Source organism: Caloenas nicobarica, chromosome 22 (assembly GCF_036013445.1).
Source record: "Caloenas nicobarica isolate bCalNic1 chromosome 22, bCalNic1.hap1, whole genome shotgun sequence".
NCBI classification, from domain to species: domain Eukaryota; kingdom Metazoa; phylum Chordata; class Aves; order Columbiformes; family Columbidae; genus Caloenas; species Caloenas nicobarica.
In genome coordinates, this window is record NC_088266.1 from 471361 (window position 1) to 494104 (window position 22744).

General features: G+C 50.1%; 1 protein-coding gene across 2 annotated transcripts in view; it reads right to left on the reverse strand.

The window, feature by feature from the left end:
* Positions 1-1284: 1284 nt before the first annotated feature.
* Positions 1285-22744, reverse strand: part of EPHB2 (EPH receptor B2) — a 134387-nt gene continuing 112927 nt past the window's right edge. Inside the window, exons 7-16 of one of the 2 annotated variants that reach the window (XM_065650237.1) lie at positions 18883-19045; positions 18103-18211; positions 17871-17935; positions 15273-15395; positions 14601-14848; positions 13230-13445; positions 10319-10468; positions 6567-6760; positions 5747-5902; positions 1285-2070 (exon numbers count right to left, since the gene is read on the reverse strand). In XM_065650237.1, coding sequence (XP_065506309.1) covers positions 1962-2070; positions 5747-5902; positions 6567-6760; positions 10319-10468; positions 13230-13445; positions 14601-14848; positions 15273-15395; positions 17871-17935; positions 18103-18211; positions 18883-19045 — 1533 coding nt within the window. In that variant the 3' untranslated portion in view covers positions 1285-1961. Of the gene's footprint in view, positions 2071-5746; positions 5903-6566; positions 6761-10318; positions 10469-13229; positions 13446-14600; positions 14849-15272; positions 15396-17870; positions 17939-18102; positions 18212-18882; positions 19046-22744 lie in introns of both variants that reach the window. The other variant, XM_065650236.1, reaches the window with a different exon arrangement.

Genomic DNA, 22744 nt, shown 5'->3' on the forward strand with positions numbered 1-22744 from the left:
AAATGTGCCACACGTGGCCAGAGAGGGGTGGTCGTAGGCATGTTTAAATGGATATGAGGTGGAGCTGAACAGGGAGAATAAGTCCAATTCTCACTTGTAGCCTCCCTGCACTTGGCCGTTGGCATTTACACATATCAAAGACCTGGTCAGTAACTGAAGTATTTATTTCCATTATTTGTAAATCCACTGATTGACCATTCGACTTCAACCACAGAATTTTGCCTCCGGAACCTGAGCTACCAGATCAGAGTTTTTTTGCCTTTGCTGTTGCAGGGTCTCCTCGCAGTGACCGAGACTGAAGCCACTTCAGAGCCCCCAGCACATCATCTAATGAAGGAACTGGGTGCCCGAAGGCCCCAGAGCACATCTGCACGGTTTGGTTACTATAGTGAACCATCCACACCCTGGCAGCTCACCCAACTCGGACTCCAAGAAACCACGTGCCGCGAGCTCCCCTTAGAGACCCGGGCTCAACCTGCCTCTCTGCGGTACATGCACCAACCTGCCACCTTCCTAGCAGTCAGACATTTCCAAAAGGCTCTGACATCCAGCTGTGGAGCCATTGTTCTCTCCCACAACTCACCCACCCTCCTGTCTTTCTCTCCCCAATACAAACCACCCACCCCCCTCCCAAACCCTCTGTGATGCTGCTCTCCCCAGCACCAGCAACCCTGAATTGAGCAGGTGGTCATTTCATCTTGGCAAGCAACTGGAAACCCAACAGTTAGAAACATCTGCCGGGCCCTGACAAATTGCAAAACAACAAACAAGCAAACGGGAGGAAATGTGCATATAAAAAAATTTTTCTCCTGGCATATTGTCAATAAGCTGCAATTTTTCCTTCCGCAGGGAAGGGTTTTAAGTTCTTGAATGATATGATGCTTGGAGATGTAATTTCTTTTTCATTAAAAAAAAACCCAACCAACCAAAAATTTCCAACCCCAAACTCACAAACTGGTCTTAACAAAACAAGATAAAAGGACAAATCTCCCAACAATGACAACCGAAAAATAAAGGTACACGTCAGCATTTGTAATCAAAAACTACTACATACTGTACTTGGGAAGTCTTCCGGGAAAAGATCATTGGCATCTAGTGAGGACATCACTAAAAGTCTTGTGCATATGATATGTATGAGACAATGATGCCATTGGAGGGTAGATGGACGGACCCTTAGGAAACTGTCTCTCACAAAACTGTTCCATGACAAGAGAAAATAAGAGATGTAAAAAGGATTGGTTTTCCCCATCCCCACCCCCCCAAGCATTACAGATTCCTTCTCATTTGTCGGAAACAGCCTCTTCTAGTCTCAGTTTATTTGTATTTGTTTTTGTTTTTTTTAAAAAAAGTCTTCAGCTTTTGAAGAAGTCCATCGATTTCTGAGATGCACTTGGTTCCACAGCACCAAAGAGCTTCAGCTCTCTCTCCCCTTTGATTTGCTAACAGGGATTTTCAGGTAGGGCTGCTGGCTGCAGCACATTCCCAGAGCCACCATCCCATGGGAGAAAGAGAAGTGCTTCTCGTGGCCTTTCTTTGCATTCATCTTCTTGAAAAAGTCTCATTGCTCCAGAGGTGAACGGGCCCAGCTGCAGCAGCCTTGTGCAAGAGGAAATAGATGAAGCTGCTCTTTTCTCTCCCTTTGGAGACTCCCATTGGTCTTGGAGCCTTTTTCAAGAATGTAATTGCTTTATTATTATTTAAAAATATTTCATAGAGTTTTTTGTGTGTTTGTTTGTTTCAAAATAGTTGTCTTTTTTTGTTCCCTTTTTCCATTGCTTAAATTCTAGAAGCTCTTGGCAACATCTCATTTTTGATGACAGGGCGTTTCTTCCTGTTGCCGTGATCCTCAGAGCAGCTGCCTGTCTCTCGTCCATGCAGAACACTCAAGAACTGGAGCTCAGACATACAGGGGCAAAGGGGAGCAGGGCCTCAAGGAAGAGGAGTAGGAGGACACGTAGCTATCAAACCTCCACAGACTGAATTTGGTTCATCTGTGCTCTCATCACCTGGATACTGTTCAGAATTTTCTTCTGGTGTCCTGCTAAAGTGACCCCAACTCGCAGAATGTCCCTTTGGGAGGAAAAGAAACAAACACTGCATAAATATCAGAAGACATTTTCTCACGGAAGAACAAGCCCATGTATGACCATCCCGCTGGAGCGCGATGTGTAGGGAGCTGAAGTCTCCACAGATTTATTCCATAAATGTGACAAATGCATGCAAACCTGGTGAAACCTCTAGTCTTCCTCTTTGACTCTTCCTGGCTTATCCTCCCCGTCTTTTCATTTGCTACCTACCTGCAATGTCCCCAGAGTGCTGGAAGCCTCAATCAAGAGTGTGAAACCAAATACCACAGGCTCTGCTCACTGCTTGTATGGGGATTTGCCTTGGGTTTTCCAGCCTTGTATCATTTTGGGTTTTTTTCTTTACATGTTTGGATCCTCTTTCTCATTTTGTGACACAGTAACCCATTTTTTTCACCCCTGGAGACCCAGGAACAGCATGTGCTACACCCTCATCAGGGTGAATCTCACTCCCTCAGTGCAGACGATGGCTGTTCTTGGCACTTCTGCTTTGATCTGATGATGCCATGAAGCGATAAACTTTTGCTAGTTATCCTCTTTGCTAAATTATGGCAATCTATTTTTCGCACTGCTTCTATTTTTCATAGGTGTTACGCATCTGGGAAAAGTAAAGGTCATGCCAAGAGCATGACTGTGACTCTGCACTGTTCCTATCTGTGATCACTCCAGCCGAGTTTGCTACTCAGCTCCCTCTTGGTGGATAAATCTCAGTCATGAATTCTTCTGATCAGGGAACGGGTGGAATTCATGAGGATTTTCAGTTGCCTTTCTCCTTCCTTGAGTGTCAGGAACAGACTTACAAGAGGAAGCATGGCAAAACCCTCTTCTGTTTTAGAGTAAAAGTCAATGGGCAAAGAAGGGTAAAAAGGAGCTCCAAGGAAAGGTGGGAAAAAATCCTCTAGCATGACTGGCACATGAGTCAGTACATTTGCTTTAGAGCTTGCTTTAGACCTTGTCTCTTTGTTCACACAAAAGGAGCATGAAGAAGGAAAGCTGGTCATGGGGGTATGCCATAGACTGACACATTCTGGCTGGTGGCAACTGACTGGAGACCACCCCTGGAGCATGCTTCACACCCATGTCCTCTGAGATCAGTGAATCCAAGCCACAGCTTTGCTGCTGCCCAGCCTCGTGCTCAGCAAAGCAACTGGAAACCTGCTAACACACTACACAACTCTGGCACCCAGGATGGTGTCCCTCGCAGCGGTTGCTTTTCTTGCTGAAGGGCTTTCATTCCATCCTCTGCCACAGCCAGCTGTGCTGAGCCAGGGAACTTTCCTCCCTGGAAGAGTTTGGCACTTGGACTTTTGCTTTTGTTCTGATTGGGAACAAAGCCTGAAGTCTTCACTCATGTCTGTAAACCACAATAAGTCTGTGGCTCTGCAGAGCCCTGTGCTTCCTAAGCTCTCTGCCCTGGACATAGATCCTTTGGCAGCCCAGGTGTCCCAGCCTGCAGACAAACCAGTGAGAAACCTTTCAAGTAGGTCAGTGCTGAAAACATGTGGATTCGGTGAACTGAAGCAGTATTAAGTAAACATTTACACTCTGCTGGCTATGCAAATTTGAAGAAAACAGTGTCTCATGGCAGTTCAGCTCCACTTACATGATTATCTGCTTCTGCAAAGACCAGCAAACATCAGAAGGTGGTGTATCAATCTAGGCTGGGGACGGACGGATGGAGAGCAGCCCTGCGGAGAAGGACTTGAGGGTTCTGGGGATGAGAGACTGGAAACAACCCAGCCATGTGTGCTCACAGCCCAGAAGCCAATGGTGCCCTGGGCTGCATCCCCAGCCCCGTGGGCAGCAGGTTTGGGGGGGATTCTGCCCCTCTGCTCCGCTCTGGTGAGAACCCCTGCAGGGCTGGTCCAGCTCTGGGTCCTCAGCACAGGACACACATGGACCTGCTGGAGAGGGGCCAGAGGAGCCCCAGAAATGACCCGAGGCTGGACCAGCTCTGCTGGGAGGACAGGCTGGGAGAGTTGGGGGTTCAGCTGGAGAAGAGAAGCTCCGGGGAGACCTTAGTGCAGCCTTTCTGGACTCAAAAATGGCTGAGAGGAAAGATGGGGACAGACTTTTAAGCAGGGCCTGTTGCAATAGGACAAAAGGTGATGGTTTTAAACTACAGGAGGGGAGATTCAGGCTGGACGTGAGGAAGAAATTGTCGCCCCTGAGGGTGGTGAGAGCCTGGCCCAGGTTGGCCAGAGAGGTGGTGGCTGAACCATCCCTGGAGACATCCCAGGCCAGGCTGGACGGGGCTCTGAGCAACCGGAGCTGGTGCAGATGTCCCTGCTCATGGCAGGGGGGCTCTGGCGGGGCTGGGAAGGGCCCTTCAACACAAACTATTCTATGACTTCCAAAGGAAAAGGAACTTGGAGGGTCGTTCTCTCTATTATTATGATCAGTCGAGCAGGTGAGAAATGGGAAAGGGAGGTTTGTCAAAACCGGTGGGGACATGAGCTGAGGACACCCTTGTGACTGTGATGAAGGCACTTGAAGAGGAGCATGGGACATATTGTGTGGGACCTGGTAATGGACAGGGAGCAGTGGCATTTAAGGGACACTGAGCATGTCTGTGAAAAAACAGACTTCATGAGCTGGACTGTTTGCTGTTATATATGACACAAGCCAGGCAGGGCTGGGCTGTGGTGCAGGTGTGATATCCCAGTTTGGTCAAAGTTGTTCTTCTCTGTCCTTCAGATTTTATGGACACTCCTCCTGCTGTACGAACACAGCCTGTAGTGTGCCAGAACCATCCCCAGGGCCCTGGGGTTGTACCACAGATACACTCAGTCAGTCAGAATTACCACGTGATTTTCCTGGCAGCAAATAAGAACGAAAAGCCAGAAAAGGTAAGTTTGGCTGTTTGCGTGAATGGATTCTGATTCATTGGTAGATTTAAAGTCTGGAATTAAGCACCAAATCCAAAGATCCTCCTGGTTACCAGGCACAGAGACGTTGCAGCACTTACAGATGGCTTTAATGCTCGGTGCTTTCTTAGGCAGGGTTTCTAAAACTAACTGCAACCAACCACAAACCTTTCACCAGAGGCATCAAAGCCCAGCTAGTCCCAAGGGATTTCAAAAAACACCACGATTGGATTTCAGCTGCTTGCTTTCTCTGAAGAACTTGCTAAGGTTTTGTCACTGAGGGATGTTTTTAGCGGGTGCAGGACAACTCAGAACAAACTTGAAATCATCTGGACTTTCAGAGGCCTTTCTCAGACACAAATTTGTTTGCAGTCTGCTTGTCTCCATCACCAACAAGCCAGACGTCCAAGTGACTGCAGAGTCTAAAAGCGCTCTCGAGTGGATGGAGAATTGCCTGATGCTGGCCTGAAATCTCCATTTGTTCCATGCTGGGGTTCTGGAGACCCTTGAGGGGGTTTTGGTTTTCACAGTGGGGAGATGCAGCATGATAGCGTGGAAACGAATTTTGCAGATATGGAGCGACAGACAGATGCACAGTCTGGAGACAAGACAGAGCCTGCAGAATTGAGAGCTCTGCAGAAACCGAATAGACTAAAAGTGGGTCCACCAAGCAACAAATTCTATAAAAGTAAAGCTACATCATGTGAAAATGAAAACTAATTCAATAACGACCAACTGTTGTTAAACTACTGAGACTTCTCCTTGTGATTTGGGACTAGAAGCCTGGGAACTTACTCTACAGTCATCTGAGACACTACGTCAAAGGTGGTGAAGCCAGCACTGGCAAAGCTCTCCTTGTACTGGCTCATCTTGATGGCATCCAGCCATTCATCCACAGTGTTGAAGCTGGTATAATCTGGGATTGTGCGGTCAAGAAGGGGGAGGTTCATCCTGAAACACAGAAATGGGCAATGAGCAGAAGAGACAGCAGCAAGCACACGTATTTCTGCACCCTCCATCAGCTGGAGGGACCTGGACCAGCACCATTCACAGTGCCTGCACCGCACCATATGAAGAAGTACCACCCAGAAAGTGCTCTGTTCAACTGAGGGAATGATTGTGTAGAGCATCAGAGAAGTCTTTCTGGGTCAGTTTGTACAGGAGAGGTAGGACACATCAAAGGTGATAGGATGCAGCTCTAAAATCCTGGGTGCACACAAGGGGAGAAAGTACATCCTCACAATGGAGGCAGTGCTTCCCACAAGTTGGTGCATCCCCACCCAGTCCAGGGAAACATCATAATGCCAACTACCAAACGACCACATCCATCCAGCCACTCATGTGTACATGAAACCAAGATGCTGCTCTACCTGTGCACAGGACACTGCCCAACTCAATGAGCTGTCCGCGTTCACCAGATCTATCCTGCTCAAGGAGAGAGACCAGAGTGACCTTTACATCTTTTATTGTCCTTCATATAAAGGACCAAACAACGCAGGCCAAGCTGCCTCTAAAATAGCTATCCTAGAGAGATGCGGGAACGCCCACCAGCACACAAAGGACAGCAGATCTGCAAATAGAAACCAAAGGACAAGAGGAAGACAGAGATACATACCCAGAGGAGAGAGGTGCCATGGCTTTCAGGCTGTTAGGATTTCGGATCATTTTATCTAAGGTGTTGACAATTTGCCCAAATTTGGGTCTGTGGTTTCGATCCTTCTGCCAACAGTCAAGCATTAGTTGGTGAAGGGCATTTGGACAATCCATAGGTGGTGGCAGCCGATAGTCCTGCTCAATAGCATTTATTACCTGCAAGAGGAGAAAAAGAGAACAATACGGTGGCAATGAAATCTATTTAACTCATAATGTTTCTGTTCTTGGATCCTGAGAGTGGCTGGCACAGCCAGCCATTCCATAAAGCCGCTGCTCTGCCTGCACTTACTGCTGCCCATCATCTCAGCCACCTATTCTTGTAGCAAAACACAACGCCGTAGCTTCCAGCCCTCTGCATGTCATGTTGTCCTCTAAGATGATGCTCAGCCAACACGCAGCCGTGCTGACTACTTGTGATGAACTGTGCCCATCAGCCTCCTAATCTGGGAAAAGAGACCATCCCTGCTACCTTGACAAGGATGTGCGAGTCTGCAGCTCCAGGCATGAGAAAGGCGACTCAGAGAGAAGGGTTCGTGTTTTCAGACAGGTACACAGCACAACCCAGCAGCTCACTGGGAGAACATCCCCATCCAGTGAAGGGTCTGCTCATGAGTTACAGACAGGGGAACCTCCCTCTGTGCTTTCCTTCCTCCAGTTGTGCTTTCTACTCCTGCCAACAACCCAGCCCTTCCAGGTGACAGTGTCATGCCAGGGGACAGGGCTGGGTGTGCTGAGCCAGCAGTAAGAGCTGGATCTGCCCACAGTCCCGCATACATGCAAACTGAAACTCACAGTGGGAGGACCAATACCTTGGTCAGAAGAGCCAGGCACAGGAGAACTTGGCTACAGCTTGCCCAAGTCACACTGCAGCTCTGCGGGCCAACGCAGGAAGGCTTTGGCTGCTGCCTGTTTGGTCTCTCCCTACTGCACCACATGACATGGGAAAATGCCTGATCTTGCAGTATTCAGCGGAAATAGCACATGCACAAGGGCTAGAGGATCTTCTTCAAGGGGAACTCAGCCTCCCTGTCACTCTGCACCTGTAGCCCTCTGTCCTTTCCTCGGAAATCAAGGCGGACGGAACTGCACAGCTTCCTCCAGGGACATATGTTCCTCCAACAGAGGCACTGACAGGCAGGCTTCTCCTTACACATCTTCCGGTCATATTCACAGCACGGGCACTGAGGGGTGAGCAGAAGAGCCTTGGACACTAGAAACAGGCTTGTGCATGGCAACAAAAAACATAACTGAGGATAAAAACCAGAAGTGGAGATAATGCAGTAAGAGAAATCAGAGGCAGCATTTTGAAATGACCAGCTCTCCACAGAGATGATAAAAAAGGGGAGGGAGGTTGACAGAACCCTCCCTCAGTGGTCCAGAGGAAGGATCTCAATGCCTCTGGCTATTCTCACCGTGTGATCAAGGCTGCCATGACTGTGTCCTGCACACTTCCAAGGACAGAAATCTGCCTGCTGGGCTACCCAGGGCTGTACCACCCTCCTGGGGAAGGACTAGCCATACCCATACAGCAGCGTGGTGAATATATTGTTGAGCAGGAAGGTTGCGTAGACAAAATTGACATTACTGCAGTTGAGACTGGGAGAACAGCAGGGAAGGGTTGGTGGAAAGGTGACACTGGGGGTGCTGTGGCGGTAGAAGGCTGCTGCTCCAAGGGAGGGTAGCTAGCAGATCCATGACAAGCAATCCAGGGTGTGAGGTGGGCATCTGGCAGGGTTTACGACGGACTGTGGCTTCAGGAAGAGAATGGACTGGGAGGGTGCTCCAGACACTGGTGTGCACGGCCAAGGTGCTTGGCAGGCTGATCCCAGACAGACGGGGGCTGGCGCTGCTGCTGCCAGATGTGAGAGTGCTCCCTCCCCTCTGCCCCCCGGCTGGACATGACGGAGCCCCACTGGGCCTGGGAAGGTCTGACCTGAGGCACCGCTGGTGTGCTTCGTGCAACTCTTGGTTCCCCTTCAGAGACTCTTCCAAGAGGAGACCTGTCACCTCTCCCAGCTCTCTGGATGGCAGATCTATCTGAGACAGATGGGAGGGGAAGCACGGAGCGAGCAGGGCTGGGAAGGGTCATCACACAAGCATCAAGAGCTCGCCTACAGCACGGATGAAACCGTTTCCCGACAAGCTGCCCGCTCGCTGCCAGCAGACGCATCCCGCGAGGGGGCACAGGCTGCACGATCCGTCTCCTCTCCCTGCAGCCTCCCCAGGCGCTCACACCCCAGGGTCAGGAGGCTAATCTGCAGCGAATATTAATACCATGTTCTCAATCACAGGGAAGATCAGCTGTAGTTAAGTAGTGACGGCTCCTGGGGTGCAATGTCCTGCGGCAGAAGAGGGGGAAGAAGAGGCTGGGGACGGGCGCCACGCCACAGACGGGGCTCTGCCGTCCCTGCCAGATGAATTGGTGCTGCGGCAGCACAGGGATTGTGGCAGGAGAAACCACTGAGGGAAGAGGTCTAGGAGAGGACAAGGGAGGGGGACAGCAGAAGGCTGTGTGTACAGAGGGATGCCAAGGCAGGGACAAGGGCAGTGACACCTGCCTGCAGGAAATGCTTGAAACTTAACAGGAAGGAAATTGCCCTTTCTGAGAAGGACATGCCCCTAACCTCTTTCCTTTTGGATCAAACGATGCAAAGACTTTTCTGGTATGCTAGGGGCTGTGGCAAGGCCATGAACAGCCAAGGGTGCTAAGATATCATCTCAATGATATCTATACCTCAATGCTGCAGGCATTGAGGACTCACTTGAACAAATTCCCCACCAGGCACTAGGGAAGAAATTGTCCCACTCTGGAAAAACCTGGCATGGCACGGATGGAGTTATATTGACTTGAAAAAGGTCTGATTTTCCATTGGGGCAGGAGGTGTTGCAGGACTCAAGTTGGAGCTTGGCTCTCACTCTCTCCCTGTAAGGCAGGGTTTTTTGTGGGGCCCACAGGGTGATGGAGATGAAGGTGGCAGTCTGAGGGCTTCCGATGGATTGCCCAGGACAGCTCTGAAACAAGCTGGAAGCCAGGCAGATGCTGCAACATGCAGGTTTGCAAGACCCATGCTTGCAGCAGGGTGGGAAAACACGCTTTCTGCACATGAAGTATTATATTTAAAATTAAGCATGTTCTGAAATACCTTGCGGTTTCAGCTTCTAGCTGCATATAAGTTGCTTGGCTTCTTACACACCACAGTCCAAGTTTGCCATGGGAGATTTAATGACCATCTAGTGGAAGATGTCCTTGACCATGGCAGGGGAGTTGGACTAGATGGGCTTTAAAGGGCCATTCCAACCCAAACCATTCTGTGACTCTGTAACAGACTTTCACTAAATCCTGTGGTCTCCTGCAGATGAACTGCTGCCTGCTGCTCCAGGAGCTCTCGGGTCAGTGGCAGCATTTCATTTTCCATCCACCTGCTCCCCCTTCACATGGACATCTGTCTACCACCCCTGAGGGTGCTCACATTAACCCTGTCCTACTGCAGCGGGTGTTGGACAGTCCCTAACCTCTGCCACAGCAACAAAATGTGACCAGAACAAAAGCCAAAGTTATCCCCATTACTTCTTCCAAAGAGGTTGACCTTGGACACATCTCCCATGACAGAGAAGGCTCTGAACATGCCACAGTTGGGTCTAGCTGTAGTCATGCTTTGGCCTTGCAATGCTCCCAATTTCAGTGTTTCTGCTCCTTTTTTCTTAACAACTCACATCTTGATTGGTCATATCCCAGTAAGGTCGCTCGCCATATGACATCACCTCCCACATGACTATTCCATAGCTCCACACGTCACTGGCTGATGTGAATTTTCGGTACTGAATTGCCTCAGGTGCTGTCCACCGTATTGGGATCTTCCCACCCTACAGGAAAAAACAAAGGGGATGGTAACCGAAGGAGCAAGAGGAACTGACAAAGATGAGTGTCCAAAACATTTGCCTTCAATATGCTGGTAAAATCCTAGAAGGAAAGGACCGCAGGAATATCCCTGTCGCTAGATCAGGATGGCTGTGGCTTGTCTAGCCAAGTGTGGGAAACCCTCAAGGATGATGATTCCCCCTATTTGGTGACCTTTCCCAAGGCTGCACAACCCTCTTGGGGAAGAAGATTTTCCTGTTATTCACCTCGAACCTCTCAAGCCATGATTTTTTCTGTTGCCTCTTGTTATATCATTGGTACCACTGCAAAGAGTTTGGCTCTGTCTTCTTTGTAACTGCCCTTCAAGTACCACAGGTCACTTGTAGGTGTTCCCTCACCTCTTCATCATATTAAACAAGTCCAGCTCCTCCCACCTGCCTACTGCCATCGCAATCTTCAGCATGACAAAATGCCCATTGTGCTAGTAGGGTCTTCTGTAGAAAAATTAATGGCTATGAACACAGAAAAATCCAAACTAATCCCCTCTGAATCTCCCTCCACCCTTTTGCTGTCACCTAGCTACCTCCAGAGCAGAACGAAACAAATTAGAACACCAGTCTCTTCAGCTTTCTACATCTCTAGGCTCTTCGAAGGCAGTGATAGATCATTCTCTCGAGCGGAATTCCTCATGTGTCAGTCTGTTTGTTGAGACATACGTGATCCAGCAGTTTTTGATCCTGTCCATTTCTGGAGGCAGGGGGAATGAACATCTTCTTTAGTATGGCATGCTTGGTCACTGGTGGGAAATGGGATGGACTGAGTGGGCACTGGAGTCTCCATGATCCTGCTGGGCAACAGCAGCTCTGGAGAAATCAGAAGGACTCCCCACTCCCACAGAGGAGTGATGCACCAAAGCGCATGAGCGATGTGCACACCATGGGGACACAGAGACACATTGTTCTGAATTTCCACCAGGGTCTTTGGACTTGAGCCGTTCACAACTCAAGGGACCTTCTGAAGGGAATATCTTCCCCTGGGCTGGAAAATAAGCAAAATTGTCTAGGTTTTGTGGCTTTGAGAAGATTAAGGAACATTATCTTTTTTTCATTATTCTAGCACATACAGGGTCCGAGTCCCATTAAGTTCTAGGAGACCTTTAATAAGATGTGGTAGATATTCAGCGACAAAACATAATGTTCATTAATCTTCTCACAGCCACAAACCTCAGAAGAAATACTTTGTTTTCCACAAGAGATGGAGGACCAAGCATTCTATACCAAACATGATGTTATCTCCAGCAGGCATACTCTTAACAGAGCTCCTGACAAGCAGTGGATTTTAAAAATGACTAAAAAGAAGTCCTAAAGTAGAAATCACAGACTGGATATACTTGGGGTTTCCTTGTGGGAATAATAATTATTAGTTAATTATAATAAAAACCACTCATGCATCTTGGGACGTTTGAGGATGATGCATTTTGAAGGGAAAGATAATATTACTTCTGGCACTCTGTTATCGCGGATGCGCATATTCTGTGGTTATGGATAATATATGTCCTGCTACTGTACCTGCAGATCAAGAAGAATAAATTAGAGATGACAGAGAGGAAAGCGACAGGCACAATAATAGGAACAGGAAACAGCAGTAAACACCAGAAGCTCCCATGTATTTAGCTTAACAAAGGGAAAGTTAATTGGATGTAAGGATCACGTTGTCAAAAACAAATGTTACCAGTGTTTCTAAAAGTCATAGGATGACTGTGTAAGGTCAAATGGTTGTTGTCTGGAGTTACACAAGCTCAGATGAGAATAGAAGTGCACATTTTTAGGTGTTTGTTACGGATTCGCCTACTGTTACAGTTGACTAAAAGCTGTGCCAGACACCTCATTGCTGGCCACTTTAAAAGATCTGGGAAGGATGATTTCTAACAGATTGCACCCCAGCTCTATCAATACTTGTTTCCAAGAAGTCCTGTCATAGATGTTGTAGGTAGGCGTTGATCCTGTAGCATCACTGTAGAGCGATGCTGTACACCTTCACGAGCAACGGTATTTATGAGAACTCCTGGCTGCAATCTCACTGAATAACAACAAAGTCTTCAAATTATCCTTTGGTCCCAGCGCACATTCTGTAGCCTGAGACAGGCCACAAATCCCCAATGGCACTTGTGTCACTGGTCACCATGGTGTTCCTGGGAGGCTGTTAGGTGATCATGAAGCCATTTCTGGGAAAGTTTCTCTAATTCAGGAATACTCTCTGGACGTTTCGGATCTAGTACTGCAGGGCTTCTCCCAGCATACAGTCTCCCACACTTCAGTCTGTTGTTCCTGGGGCCGAGCCTGTGACATGACGTGAAAAAGGATCACGGCCTCCCGGACAGCTGGGCAGCACAATCGGACAAAACCCCCAGACTTACTGCTCTGGCAACAAATCTGTCAGGACAGCATCTCAGTACCATGCTGGATGGGTACAATGCATCATCCCAACTCTGGCTTTATCAGGGACATGTTTGCAGACGTGTTTGGAAGAGGCTCAGTTATATACAGGAGTGACTATAGGGCCCATCAACAGTCACTGGACAACTGGACAAGACCTTGCAAGAGAAAATCTTCTGTGGTTCATTTCATTGGTCTTTCCCATCTGGCACTTTATTTCCACTGCTGACACTTTGAAAAAGTGCTCCTCAGGTCAACAGGGAATCTCCCCTCTCTCTCCCTGACTCCTTCCTTCACCACCCCTCCCTCCCCCTCCAGAGAGCAGCTTTACCAGTGCACTGGTGTAGGTGGGGTCAGAGGTGTCATCCTCCAAAAAACGGGAGAGGCCGAAGTCAGACACTTTGCAGACCAGGTTGCTGTTCACCAGGATGTTGCGGGCAGCCAGGTCCCGGTGCACGTAGTTCATGTCAGCCAGGTATTTCATGCCTGCCGCGATGCCCCGCAACATGCCCACCAGCTGGATCACGGTGAACTGCCCGTCATTTTGCTTAGAGGAAGAGAGAGGAAGAGTCCACATGAGAGGAGCAAATTCATGGCCCACCACGGCCAGGCAAAAAGCCAGTAGCCTCTTTCTGTGCTGCATATCAAGACACCACTATGCAACGAGTATGTGTGTTCCCTCCCAAACCAAGAGGTTGGACAGTGGGGAGCTCACAGGGGCTGGAAGTCACCTTTGCACACCCCTATGGGCATTGTTGTGGTGGCTGCTGTCATCCAAGGGTGGCACATCTCCCACACCTTGCACAGGAGGGTTCAGAAGGGACAATCTATTCCTCTTAAGCAGATTATGTCCCTTCAACATAGTGAATTAACCACTTCAAACTCAGACCCGTAAATATTTAGACAGAGCAGCTTGGGGTGAAGTCCTGCTGTGTTAAAGCTACTTCAGACTGTCCCTCCACGTCCACAGAAGCAGTTTGCAAATGCATCTGTAGGCACGTGGACAGGTAGGCACAGCCTTTTGCTAGTATGAGTGGACACACGTAACAGATGACAGCCTTGGTGCCACATCCCCATCTGTTCCTGAGACACAGACCTCTGGACTGCACAGCAGCTGCCCCAGCGGCTGGGGACGCTGGGCAGCGAAGGGCCCCGCCACCCTGGGTCAGACATGGAGCTTTCCCCTCCAGGTCCAACTCTGGCCCAGCACAACCTCTGGGGCTGCAGAGGGTCCAGAGGACCCACAGAAATGATCAGAGGGACGGAACACCTCTCCTGTGAGGACAGGCTGAGAGAGTTGGGGCGTTCAGCCTGGAGAAGAGAAGCTCCAGGGAGACCTTAGTGTGGCCTTTCTGTACTTACGAGGGGCTGAAAGAAAGATGGGGACAGACTTTTTAGCAGGGCCTGTTGTGATAGGACAAGAAGTGCTGGTTTTAAACTAAAGGAGGGAGATTCAGGACAGACATGAGGAAGAAGTTTTTTTACAATGAAGGTGCTGAGAGCCTGGCCCAGGTTGGCCAGAGAGGTGGTGGATGAAGCATCCCTGGAGACATCCCAGGCCAGGCTGGACAGGGCTCTGAGCAACCTGAGCTGGTGCAGATGTCCCTGCTCATGGCAGGGGGGGCACTGGGGGAGCTTTGGAGGTCCCTTCCAACACAAACTATTTATGATTCTATGATTCTATGCTCCTGGGATCTCATACCCGCAAGAAGGAGTCCAGTGAGCCATTCTCCATGAACTCAGTAATGATCATGACTGGTGAACTCTTGGTCACCACCCCCTCCAGGTGGATGACGTTGGGGTGGTCGAACTGTCCCATGATGCTGGCTTCACTCAAGAAGTCCCGTCTCTGCTTCTCCGTGTAACCAGACTTTAGGGTCTTGATGGCCACAAAGATCTCTCTTTTGCCAGGAAGTTTGAGATGCCCACTGCACACCTCACCAAACTCCCCTGCGAACAGAGGGAAACAGGTAGGGCTTGTCAGCCTCCCAGACCTCTGCCTTTCTCCCCAAGGGACCGTGCTCCCACGGGCTCCAGCCCAGCCCACCCTGCACACCCCTGAGCCAGCCACCCACCGTCTGCTCTGTGCTTCCTCCCTCACTCCACACCAAAGACTCCCCTCCAGGTGGACTCATCATTGGTGAGGAGCACTGGACAATATATGCACATGGGAAGTCCTTGTCTCCAGCACTGGGTAGACTTGCTCCTCCAGCACCGGATCACCTTGCTCCTGATAGCCCAGGCTGGGTCTAAGTGTAAGACCTTACTGACACTAGTCTTCCCAGTACGTGTAAGGCTAAATCCTCATCAAAGCCTGAGACCACAAAGGAGACTGTGCTGCTGAGGACCAGCCAGACATTCACAGTTCACCTACCTGCCCCGATCACTTGCTCAATTTTGACACAAGAGATATCGATTTCTTTTGCAAATTCCCTGACAGCCTCATTGGGATCTTCATAGGTGAACGGATCAATATAAATCTTCATCCCTGGAGTCACTGCATAAAGGTGAGGGAGAGCGTCAGACAGACAGATGCAAATGGAACGACTCATGGCTGGCATCAAGGAAAAGAGAAACCTATTTGTGTGAGCGTCTTTTTTACCTCAGCAAGTTGCATAATCAAGGACATGAAGCATACACAGCAAGGCAGTTTGAGAAAGAACATGCAGAGCCACACTTGCACAGGACTGTTAGAGCTGGATTCTAATGAAATTGTTGGGCGGTGGAGGGCTGCGCCGTTAGCTAGGACTGCAAACTGTGACCACAGAGAACCACACATGCTCTGCGGCTGGATTCAGCTTTAGCACATGCAAAGGAAAAGCAAGAGAAGCATTTGCTCTCGGGAGGTGGTGCACAGGCGCGCCAATGCCACACGATGCTCATCGTGCTGTAACACTGCAAGAGGACCATTTGCAGAGACTGCAACTCTGCCCCACTGCCTGCTGCTTCCACCTCGGCACACCGTCCCGTCAGAGGCATGGGAAAGGGGAGGAGGACACCTGGGCTCAGCACACACGACAGGAGGTGGCGAGAGTCTGCCTTGGGATGTAAAATGAGGCACGTGCCGCTCTTTGTTCTCTCCATGGAGATCTACAGGGGAGGCAGCTCTAGGTGCTTGGTACTACTGACACAGCCTCCACACCACATTCACTCCTCCGTGCTGAGTGTCTGTGATCCTTCTAGGGACAGCGCAAGCAGGACAGACACTCCAGACCCATGTTCTCCTGACAGGTAACCCTGTCTGAGGCTGGGTTCTCTCTTACTAGCCTCAACGTGGCCAAGACAAGCTGTAGGGGACACTGGGGAAACTGCAAAAACCAACTCTTCCTTCTAGGCAGACCAGAAGACACAACAACATGTTTACATGAAAGGCAATGGCCACAGGAATGGTGAGGTTGGACTGCTGACGCCACCTTGCATGCTACCTACACTGTGGGACAGCTCTTACCTGCAGTCCTGCAGTTCTCTCCTTTCTATACTCATTTTGCTGTCTGCTGGCTTGCCCCAAAATTGGGGCTGTTTGGAGAGCAGAGCTCACAGCTCACTAAATAAGGAGCCCAACGCAGAACCAGGGGCATGAGTCCCAGCTCCACGTGTAGGATGCTGGTAGGGTTGAGGGAAGTTGCTGCAATGCTTCCATGGTTTACGAGCTCCCCACATCTTGGCAACTGTCTAACCATAACCTCTCCATAGCAGTCACTGCTGGGAGCCAAGCAGGGACTGTGCCTTGGACTGGTGTTTCGAGTGACGATGTGGCTAAAAGGCACCACAGGCCCATTATCAGTTCATCTCTATCTGGTGGCATTGAGCCTGTTCCGACAGTTGTGAAGGCACAGCTATTAATGCCAGCCCGGCCCGAAGCTGTCATGTTATGCACCAGACCCTGGGAGAAAGTGTGAATGTATGTTTACACATGCAGCACGGACTGACAAACAACTGAGAGTTGCATTTACATAATCTTTCTTGAAGAGTGTCATTTTTCCCGGGAAGTTATAGCAATGCAGCCAGCACGCCGCTGTGCTGGCACAGAGCTGCAGCTCAGTGCCTTTGGGGAAATGTTTCCCAGGCAAATAGAAGAAATAGTGCATCCTGTGCTGAAACTACTGGTGTTTCCCATTTCCTGAGCAAGGCCCAGGTCTGTACAGCAACAAGGTATAAAAAGGACAGAAATCCTGAAGCTGCAAGTATAATGTGAGGTAAATAACAACTGAGATTTGAACAAAGCAGGATTATAGCGACAGGTCTCTGGTGAGGGAGTAGGAAGGTGTTGCAGAGGGCACACAGCCAGGGACTGAAGAGGGGAAGGAGGATGCATCAAGGCAAGGGAGGGTGGCAGCAAGGTCTGGAACAGGAATGCTGGATGTGAGGTAGTGCCCTGCAGAGATGTTGGAAGAGAGAGGCTGCAAGAGAGGGCATGTTATGTATTGCATTATATACCCATAGATATAGATACACCTGATACCTATTACGATTCCGGGAGCACTGAGATGGGCTCAAGTAAAGGCACCACAAGGTATGTGGTTCCTGCAGAGGACAGCACTCTGCAGGACGTGCCTGGGTTGGGAGAGGGGTCTCGCTGCTGCCCACGAGCTGGGCGAAGCTCAGGAGCTGGAGCAGCAGGACAAGGTGCGGTGGCAGGGGCTGCATGGCAGAAGAGGGTGAGGCTGCAGGGGCACATGGAGGGGTGCATGTTGGATGTTGCGGGGGTTTGTAGAACACGCAGGGGTGTTTATTGCGCAGCTGGCACCCGTCAGCACACAGGTCTGCAGGGCACGGGCTCCGCGAAGCAGGGCAGGGATGCAGGTCACAGGGACTGGTGGGGAACCTAAACCGCACAGAGGTCCTCCTGCCTACACATGCACCCGGCTGGGTGGCCTGAGCGCCCCCCACATGCCGCAAGGAATGAGTGAACAGGAACACAAACCGAAGAGAGAGCGGACCCCCAGGCCTGGCGGGGGGCCGCGGTACGTACTGTGGCCACTGGTATAGTGCTGCAGCTTGTCGGTGTACTCAGAGTCGGTACGCTCAAATCCCCGTCTTCTGGAAAGAAAGAGAGTCCTGAGCACCAGCACGAGTCCACTGGGGCAAAGGGACGTGCTCCAGGGGCATCTCTCTCCCCCTTCACCTTCCCCTGCCACCCTCCACCCCAATCGCCCTCCTTTTGCACAGCCCCAGCCCCGGGTCGTGCGCTCAGACTGACCCACCTGTTGCACACAATAACGATGACGACGACAGCGATGAGGAACACCAGTCCTGCCGCGGAGGAGCCGATGATGAGCGGCAGCTTCTCCTGGACACTGGTCTGGTACTCGGCTGGCATGCAAGGAAGAGGGAAGGGGTTACCAGGATACGGGATGGGTCTACACTAACAAGTTCATCAAGGTCAGAGCATGGCCCTGAGCACTGCCCTACATTTGTGTGGCTGTTGCTGTTGGGCTCCCTGGCACGGGTTTTGTCCTGGACAGCTAGTGCTGTCTCAGGCATCAGCTCAGGCTGGCTATGACAGGGGATGTGCCCCTGTAGGAAGGCTGGATGTAGCTATCCCTTTCGAGTGGGAAAGCTCAGTCCCATGGATGCATGCTGTGCCTTGCTCCTTGGCCTCGGGGCCAGAAAACTGGCTTGGCCTGTTTTATTTAGCAGCACAAACTTAGAAAATAAAGACCCAAGTCTGCATCTGTCATCAGCAGCTGCGCACATGAAAATCATAAATACTGTTTCTTCTAAATCCAACTGAATGGACACGTCCCCTTGCCAGAAAAGCCTGGGAGAAACCGGCCTACATTATGTGATTCCCTGCACGGACCACCAAGTGCTCACACCTCTCTCCAGGTCCTGCCAGGTTGAATAAATGCCTGTGACTTGTCAATGCACCCTTGAAGGGGCTAAAAGCAAACGAGACCAGCACCGCTGCCAGTGCGTCTCCATCCTGTTCAAGTCTCTCTAGACCCTGTGTCACCTTTATGCAGAGGCAGCTGAAGACTCACCTTCAGTCATGGTCTGGAAATACATCTTGCCACTATACCGGCCATACCCGGCCACAGTACGTGCGCGCACCTGGAAGACGTAGATGGTGCCAGCTTTCAGGTTTTGCACTGCCACAGTATTGGTGGGACTCTTCACTGTTGTTGAATTTAATTCACTCAGATCCTGCCAAGAAAATACAGATTTGTCATCAGAAAAATGAGTCCAGAATCAGGTCCTGCATTTCTAGAAGAAGGAAGCACAGGACACCAGGGTAGTGTGGGTGGAGAGATCGCCGTGGGGACACCACGGGCCTGAACGAACAGGTCATTCCTCCAAGCCTGCCTCCCCACAGGGAGACACAGAAACAGGAATGGGACTATGGAAGTCCCTGGGCTCCCCACCACCTCTCAGGAAAGGCTCTGATGAAGGTGTCAGCTAGAAACCTCAGGTCGCTTCTCCAAGCCTTGAGCTCAGTGGGGATGGGAGCTGCTTCTCTCTTGTGTGCCTGCTTTCTCTCAGCACTGTCCCTCTTCCTCAGCCTCTCTTCCTGTGCCTGGGTTGGCCTCTGTACCCTCTCCATCTGCTCTTCCCCATCTGGAGGTATATTCGACCTGAACACAAGGGTTTGGACCCCAGGAGAAGTACTGCCACCATCCCCCTGCCCAGAGCCTGCTTCTCCAGGGACCATGGCTAGGTTTTCAAAGCTGGGAAACCAAAGTGCATATTTAAAAGATATTTAAAAGATACAATGAGACTACTTCCAAGTTTTTGTCTTGCCCCTTGTGCACAGTTTTTCTAGCTGAGGACTTGAGCATTCGTATCATAATGGAATAGATGGTATTGCACTCGTGTAGGTGATGTACTGCCCTTGGTAATTATGCCCTTAGCTGAGCATCCAGAAGCACCAGTGGATGGGCCAGGATCTCCTTGTGCCAGGCACTGTAAAAGAGGACAGTCCCTGTCCCCACCAGGAACATGAAGAAACAGGTCAACAGTGGAGGATGAAAGACTGTACTGAATGTGGTGCTTCCTATGACCAGGGCAAGGTGGCCAGGTACCTGCAGCCATGAAGTCTGGAGAGTCAGTGCAAAGCGGCAATACATGAAAACAGCACAATGCTTCTGGAAAAAGGAGAAATCTTAGGAAAGCCAAGCTGTGAGTATGAGCCCCCATTTTTATGGAGGACACAGGCACCAATTTTTAAATTTGTGTATCTACATAGAGAGTGCTCATCCCTTCTGGTAACACTTCTGCTCTGGCAGGTCAGGCTGCCTTGGTAGGATCACTGATTGGAACAGATCAGCAGCTGACAGCTCAGAATCTGAGCTGGCAATTTTACAAGTGAGTCCCTGAGATCTGCTAACTTCAAGTCACTGCAAGAGCTCCCACCCCACACGCAGACTCAGCAGCGAGGTGAGAGAACCTCATGAGAAGTAAGCAGGGATGGCAGAAAGAAGAAGTCAGACACACCATTTGTGCCATCCCATCAAGTGGGACTGAGGTCGTGATCAAGGGACTGGCCTTTTGTCTCAGTGTGTAACTCCACCGCAGGGTCATGGGGGGATTTCTTCTCGTCCCATGCTAACACGAGATGAGAGTGAAACTCTCAATGAGAAGCCAAGTTTCCAGCTTCTGCGGTGGGCTCCTGAAGGACAGAGGGTATCAAAGAGGCGATCAGGTAGAAGGTCCTTTCTGGTAATGGACCAAGGTTTCCCCACGCAATGATGCGGGTCGTGCAGGATGTTGCTCTCTGTGCTGCTTTGGCTGCCTGTAGGCAGCAGTGACGCAGAGTCCCTGGACAGTCTGCACCCAGCTTTGCAAACCCTCTGCCTGGAGGCGGCTGTGTCCTCAGCTGCTGGGGCACTGGATGAATCAGAGGTTGTCTTGCCCTCGAATAAATGATGGAGTTCGCCTTTGGAGGCAGTTGGTCTCCTTTCTTTTCCACTCTCCACATTGTTAGCTATCTGGTGACTTTGCCTTCATGTTCATCCACTTCTGAGAACAGCGCTGGTGCCTTCACTCAGAGGATCCTCTGCACAGCCAGAAGCTGCGGCTCCAGCAACATTACAAAGAACAGTCGTTCACTACAGGGCTCCATACAGCAGACCATGTCGAACCAATGTCCTCATGTTCCTGGAAAAGCCTGGCGCATTCTCAATCGGCCATCGTGCTGGAGCAGAACTGCAAGTCCGCCAGCATTTGCAAGACTGATTATACTCTATAAGACCTGGGTTTGTGCAGACTGTGGGCCTCACAGCTGAAAAGCAGCTGAAAGACAACATTAATGGAGATAATTTCTTCTCGCATTAAGCTTTTGATTGCGCAGTGCTCTGGTGTGGATGGCTGGTAAGAGAGTGGTCCGGCACGAATGTGTTTCTCCACGCGTGCAGTCAAACTCAGAGGCTTCAAAATGCCAACGGCACATCATTCTGCAGGGTAACGCCGAGCGGCTCTGCAAACTCCTGGGAGACCCTCACTATGAACAGCATCCAGGAACAGTTTTCTCTTCAAAAATCTACAACAGCAGTTTTATCCATCTGGACCTGGCGCTGCAGGTGCCTGGGTATCACTGGGGTGTTTGGGAATTAGACTAATGACAATGAAAAATCTCAAGTATAGGTACACAGATAAGAAAGATCAAGAAAAGATGAGCACACAGAAAACTGATTGTCTTGTTTGTCTGATCAGCAGCACTCCCTTGGACCTTCCCCAGGCAGGCTAGGAGAGAAACAGGTCAGGAAATGTTCACAGTTTTAGTGTTTAAGGGCTTGGATGAATCCTCCCAGGCCCTTGGAGGGCACTAACAACACAATTGTTTTAAAATCATTTGTCTGACTGTTTGAGGGAACCTCATCTCTTCTCCTGGAGGACTTCAAATTGAATGCAATGGCAGGGTTACAGGACAGTTCATAGCCAGGGAAATTGATGTCTGTTTCAGAAAGGTGTGCTCACGCTGCTGCTCTCCTTTAATCCCAGACCGCAAGGAAAGAGCATTTACAGCTTCCCACCCTCCCTTATCAGACTTACTCTTGGCATATTGCTCAGCCATCACCTCTCCAGCAATTCACTTCAAACACTTCTTTCCCCATTTTAGGCTTCTCCAGCAGGTCCAGGGCAGCCCAGGTGGTTTGAAGTCCAAGTCCTTTTGCTGTTTTTCCCAGCTTGTTTTTTTGCAGGGGTTTGTGTTTTGCTGTTGTTGTTTTTCCTGCTGATTTTGGTTTGAGTTTGGAAATCCTAATTCAAAATAACATGCTTCATATTCCCGCACAGTTTTGATTTTGAGTCCTTATCTGGTTCTCCTTCCCCTGAGACAAATTTAAGCCGAAACCAAAGTGTTATCAAAAAATACTTTCTTGAAACATGGATAGTCCATGAAACGCTTGAAGGATTTGCAAAAATGGTTTCTAAGAAGTCATGTTTTATCAGAAAAGAAGAAAAAAAGCCAAAGAAAAATGTCAACCGACTTAATTTGGCAGACAGCTCCTCTGTGTGTCTGCACAGCGGCAATCTGCTGTGGTTCCTGAAGCAAACAGAGCCAGTCCAGGGCTGGGTGCCAAATCATCACACACATCTGAATTTCAGCCCCCACGGGATCGAGTCTGTTAGGGGGGATGCTCAGATGTGGTAACGGCGTCCTGGGGCCACTCTGGGGGTGTGGGGCGCACAGCTCCCGGGCTCGCATGGGGAGCACCACTTGTGGGGAGATCTCAGGAGCGTTTGCCCTCCCAGACAGGTCTCTGGTCAAGTGTCTTGTGGTAGGAGTGCCCAGACACCTCTCACAAGAAAACTGAGCACCAAACAGAAGCAGCGTGGACCCTGAGCAGGGCCTGGGACCGCAGGAAAGCTCTTGCAGGGCTCCTTGGCAAGGTTTCCTCTTAATCT